General features: G+C 31.2%; 1 protein-coding gene across 2 annotated transcripts; it reads left to right on the forward strand.

Annotated features, from left to right (window-relative positions):
- Nucleotides 1-2,580: 2,580 nt before the first annotated feature.
- LOC112735982 (uncharacterized) lies at nt 2,581-4,455 on the forward strand. 2 transcript variants are annotated; one of them, XM_072213412.1, is made up of 6 exons: nt 2,581-2,689; nt 3,030-3,322; nt 3,407-3,445; nt 3,529-3,580; nt 3,727-3,996; nt 4,109-4,455. In XM_072213412.1, exons 2-6 carry the CDS (start codon nt 3,283-3,285, stop codon nt 4,170-4,172), a joined length of 465 nt encoding a protein of 154 aa, XP_072069513.1. In that variant the 5' UTR covers nt 2,581-2,689; nt 3,030-3,282; the 3' UTR covers nt 4,173-4,455. The 2 variants fall into 2 exon arrangements, with proteins under 2 accessions (XP_072069513.1, XP_072069514.1); XM_072213413.1 differs by lacking the exon at nt 2,581-2,689 and having other exon boundaries at nt 2,935-3,322.
- Nucleotides 4,456-5,833: the final 1,378 nt, after the last annotated feature.

A 5,833-nucleotide genomic window follows, 5' to 3' on the forward strand; every position in this document is an offset into this window, starting at 1 on the left:
TTTATATATGTCAATCAAATAACTTAACCAATATGCAAAATAAATAATAGATAAAATTAATAATTTAATTTAATTTTAAAGTAAATATTTATGTACTCAAATTTTAAATATATACTTTATATAATCAATAATTTAAAAATTTTTAAAAAAATCTTATGCAAAGCAATTTAAAAAAAATTAACAATATTTATCGGACTTCTTTATGCCACCATTAATAGGTAAAGACATGTAAAAAAAATAAGAACACAAATCAGATAAAAAGAAATTGTTTCTAAATTAAAAAGATAGATGAATAATTGAAAATATAGATTAGATAAGTAAGAAAAAAAATGTAAGCGGAAGTTATGCGTAAAAGTAATAACAGCTGCAAAACCGAATGAAATTTGTAACTGTGGTGGATGAAGGCAATGGAATTGAAGGTATTGAAGAAACGAGAAAATATGATCTCTTAGATAAGTATAGGGAGATTATGCCATTTGAACTATAACTTATTACATATAGATTTGATTACATGATATTATAATTTTTAATTTAATTTTTTTAAAAATATTTAAATTATTAGCATTACTAAGACAAAATATTTTTAAAAACTAATCATTATTTTTATTTTATATGACTAGCATTTAAATTACACATACATAATAAATACTAAGAAATTATTAAAATGGTAGCATGTCAATAATAATTCAAATGTAGTAAATTAACTAATATAACTTTTGATCATAATTAAAGGGGTTATTATAGGAGTGTTCAACGTATTAATTTTGTACATTATTAGTAGTAATTAAAAGTTTATTTTATAGAAACAAAACATACAAAATTAAAATGATTGAACGCAATAAAATATATAAAATATCCATCAATATTGTCATTATCTAAATTATAAATATTTAAAAAAAATAGATAGTGTAACACCCTTATTTTTAATATATCATGATCACAGTACAAGTTTAGGCGTTACTTATTTCTACTTTTTTAATATGATACTATTTTTATTTAATATTGAGTCTTCACGAATATAAACTGAATTTTTAATTTAAAAGCAAAATGTCTTTACATTTAAAACTCTTAATCACACAATTATATCCACATAATATTAAATACATAGACATATTTACAATTCCTCAAATATAGGTCCTACCCCTCTAAAAATCAAAATAATAAATGACGAGGAAAAAATAAAATTTAAGACTAAACTAAATACAGAAAATAAAAACATTTATATACTTAAAGCTCCGTAGTTCGATCGTGACTTCAAGGCAAAGCTTCCTGAACCTGTCACTGAAAAAGAAATTCTGTAAGGGAATGAGAATATTGTCTTCACAGGTTCTCAGCAGGGAAAGAAATACCGTCAAAGCAAAGAAATACTTGCAAACAAAATTAATTTCAATATAAAAACAGTTTATTCTTGAAATAACCTTTTAGAAAAGCTTTGTGGAAAAACTTATTTTTAAAAGGTCATCACTACTAGAAAATTAGTTATTACAGACGGATATTTCCGATGAATTTTATCCCACAGAAATATAGACAAAATTTCAGAGGAATTTTTTTGTCGGAAAACAAAAAAAATGAATTAGCATAAATTACAGATGGAAAACAGAATCCGTCGATAATTCTGTCGGTAAAATTAATTTTTTTTCGTGGAAAATGATTACAGACGGAAAATTTGTTTGTAATTAAATAGATAAAATGCTACGTTTTATTAAATTATTACAGACAAAAAATCCGTCTATAATTTAAAATTTTCCGTCTGAAAATTTTAACTTTGACCTAATGTATCCCCTCTCTCCCGAAATCCATTCACAAATAAACAGCTGCCAACTCCTACCTACCTTTATGTGCTTCTTCCTCTCTTCGTCGTACAGTTGCTTCTTCTCTCCGTGCACGAGCTGCTTCCGCCGCTGCCGGTTCCGCCGCCGCTGGCGTCGCACGATCTCTCTCTGTCATCCCTTGCGTCACACGAGCTCCCTCTGTTGCCGCTCTCGTCACGTCTACTCCCATCATCGCAGAGCTCTCCGCCGCCACTCTCATTGCATCTGCTCCCTCTGGCGCCTCTTCCATCTAATCTCAACAACTCGCTCTCTCGGTTCTTCTCGTAACCATCTCGAATTTCAGGTATATATATCCTGATTTTGTGATTCTGTTCTTCGTGATAAACCTTAGGGCTCAATTTTTCTGCGCCAGCTTTAGCTAGGTTTATCATACTCTGCTTTTGTGCTTCGTGATTCTATGGGTTTACTCTGATTTTGATGAATTTTTTATGCAATCGGAAGCTTTTTTGACCCAAATGCAATATTTTGTGTGATTCATGTGATACTAGTGTGTAACTTTATTATATAATTGTTGATTGACATAGTTGTTGAATATCAAGTCAAATCTGCAGCACAACATCTGATTAAGGAACTGTTGTCTATTGATTCTTGCAACTGTAATTTCCCTCTACACCAATGCTCTTCTTGCTAAGCTCCATGAATTTGGTGGAACAAGGCATATTGAAAATGTGCTTCATTCAGTCGTAATCCGCTCTTAAACTAATACTTTTGTGCTCAACTGATGCAATATCAATCACTTGTGTACAATAATGCTTTTAATAGCAATGAGCAACATGACATGGAGATCAATTCTGCTCGTGTTGCAGCAGAGGAAGATGTGGCAAAGAACAACAAGGATCTCTTTGAGCAGTTTGATGGTAAGTGTATGGTTTCATTGCATAGCAAAATTGGTTGCAAAAAAGCAGCAAAATTGTTTTATTATTGGCATTCTGACGTGTGTGTCCATTAGCAATCTGGTTTCAGAACTCTACTCTTTACCATTTTAGCATGTTTCATACCTCCCACCATATTCAACCTGTTCCTGCCACATTGTTTCATTATGCATATAACTAGTATGTTTTATCACTAGTTAATATATATATTCCAAACTACCATTGTTTCATTATGCATATAACTAGTATTTTTTATCACTAATTAATCTCTTTGACAGTTTTAATTACCAATTCATATTTAAACTAATTTTGACTCTAACAACAGCAAGTTGAGAAATCTAGAGAAGGGTCTTCCACAATACAAAGCAGCACCTTTGTTTGATAAGCTTGTGTTTGATAAGGTATGCTTTAAACTTAATCAATACTTTACTAGCAAGATAGAAAACTCATGAAAGATTGAATTAAAAAGCTAATACATTATTGGTTTGAATAATTGGTAGACAAAACAAGCATTAGGTGGACGAGTTCAAATCTTGTTATTAGGAGCTGCTCCTTTGCCTAGACATGTTGAGGAGTTTATGAGGGCCACTAGTGGATCTACATTATCACAAGGATATGGTATCAACTTTGATATTTGATCTTTCAGTGTGTTTGAATAGAAATGAAATTGTTGATGATTGTGTATTCATTTTGATGTAACAGGTCTTACTGAAAGCTGTGCTGGGTGTTTCACAGCAATAGGTGATTTTTATCTCTGATTTTTGTTCTTGAGACAGTTACCAGAAACAAAACATAGAATTTCAGAATTCAGAGTTTGATATCAGCTTTAAGTTTGACTCATTCTGCACTGAACTTACTCATCTTAACGTCACATAGGTACCACTTTCTTGCTTTGTTAACCCCTTTTTTGTTTTGTTCTTTAAACCTTATGATTCTGTTTTTGTCTTAGAGTAATATCCACCAGGGAAGAATATATGAAATAGCATCTGTTTAGTTGATTCGAATGAAAATGTTAATGCCAGTGCTGCCATGTCTTCCAATCAATCATCTTCTGGGTCTGCTGGTGTTAAGGAGAATGCAAGCGAGGTGGTGATTGTGGATGATGATAAAGAGGAAGGAGAGTTGGAGGAGGGTGAGATTGATGATGATGGCACTGACCCTGAAGCATCAGTAACAAAGAGGGTTCAGAGTGTTGCTAAATGTGGTGTAGTTGCTTCAGATACTGATTCCACATCTCATAAGCTCAGTGTTAGGGAGGTTTTGGAGGGTGTTACAGTTGCTAATGTGGAGGAGTAAGTGAAGAACTGTTGATGGGTTTTTGTTTGTTTCAACTAATTTGCTGACATTGGAGTTTATTCTCACTGAATCGATTTTTATTTTATTTGTGGCTATTTGTTCTTGTAGATCGTTTGAGGGGACTTGCTCTACTCATGGTGCCATCAGAAATGATTTCACTGACTTGACATAAGCTTACATTGCATTGCTTTTCAATCTGCTCTCTTTACATTAGTTTTGGAACTTTGCACGGAACCTGTTTGTGATAATGCTCTTTTGTATTCGTTACTGAAATTCTTAATTGCTATTTGTCATTTGATAATTAAGTTAAAAGCTGCACTGGCATTGATATTGATTTTATCATTTTATGGTTCTGAAGCCTCATGATTGATTTTTGGTTATTTTAGCTCCCCTCATACTTGGTATCCACAGGCCAGAAAGAAACATCGCAGGATTATCCTGCATGTTGGTCCCACAAATAGTGGTAAAATGCATCAAGCTTTGAAGCAACTTGAGTCAAGTGATTCCGGTAACTCCATTTTTACAGTGTAGGATAGCCAAGAAAGAGGGAGGATGAGAGCTTTGTAAATGGGTTAAGTATTTTTGCACTATGCAGGTTTTCCAGTTTTGTTATATATATACAGTAGATACCAACATCTAAAACACAAGCCTTGAAACAAACTATCTTTTTAAGGATTTGCATCACTGCACTGATAACTTGTTTCAATTACCAACGGAACAACAAGAATGAGTTTGACACAATTATACATGATTTTGATTGTAGTTAATCAGTTTCTTGTTATTCTAGACAATATATATATATATATATATATATATATATATATATATATATATATTATATATTATATGTGTGTGTGAGATAGTGAAAAACTCTTACGAAACAGTAATTTTTAGTATTTTTTGTCATCATTTAATAAACATCAATATATTTGTTTTTCTATACTTTCTGCAGTGGTTATCACTCCTCCAAAAATTGTTGTGGCACGTAGAAAAAATCCAGAGGTCTTAGAGAACAAGTCGTCAGGAGAAAGAGAAAACATTAAATGGATCTTAGAAAAATTGAACTTTAACTCGGTTTGGCCTTAATTTTAGACTAGGTTTATGTTTATATTTAGGCAATTTTGATAGTGGTTAGCTACAAGAGCAGATTGTTTTATACACCTTTAGTGTATGTCACGGTACAGATTTTACAGGTTTTCTTTTTTTCAATGGAATTTGTTTTGAATTATAGTTGATGTATCAATACACTTTATTGATGTATGGGTGTTACTTATTATAGTTGATGTATCAATATATTTTGTTTGTGTTTTAAATTATATTGACTTGTTTGTTTATAGTATTTTTCTTTTAATTTGATAATACGATGAATTTGTTTATTTTTTGACATAATATAAATATTCAAATACAAATTAGATAAAAAATTGTATTAAATTTATATTTATTTTGTATGAAAATAAGTTTATTTTGCAATGGAAAAATTTTAAAAAAATTATATTTTACCTTACTGACGGATTTACAGACGGATTTTCTGTCTGTAATCAGAGTGTGAGATAATTTTCAAAGTTCAAATTACAGATGGAAAATCCGTCTGAAAATCCGTCTGTAATTATAGACAGAAAATTCGTCGGAAAATCCGTCGTCTTCGGGAAATGGATGGAGAATTTATAGAGGAAAAATCTGTCGGTAACTGGTAAAAATCCGTTGGTAATTTTCCGACGAAAAAAAACTCCGTCGATAAATAATTTTCGACGGGACTTTTACAGAGGGACAAAATCTGTCGGTAATTTTGTCGATAACCAAAAATCCATCTGTAATAAAGACTAAATCTGTCTG

This window comes from Arachis hypogaea, chromosome 13 (assembly GCF_003086295.3).
Source record: "Arachis hypogaea cultivar Tifrunner chromosome 13, arahy.Tifrunner.gnm2.J5K5, whole genome shotgun sequence".
Classification (NCBI taxonomy): Eukaryota; Viridiplantae; Streptophyta; class Magnoliopsida; order Fabales; family Fabaceae; genus Arachis; species Arachis hypogaea.

Bases quoted from the DNA above. Each gene is read 5' to 3' on its own strand.
- LOC112735982 (XM_072213412.1), top strand. From the start codon at position 3,283: ATGAGGGCCACTAGTGGATCTACATTATCACAAGGATATG. The intron at 3,446-3,528 runs GTGATTTTTATC...GTTTGATATCAG, and splicing joins TGGGTGTTTCACAGCAATAG to CTTTAAGTTTGACTCATTCT. The intron at 3,997-4,108 runs GTAAGTGAAGAA...TTGTTCTTGTAG, and splicing joins ACAGTTGCTAATGTGGAGGA to ATCGTTTGAGGGGACTTGCT.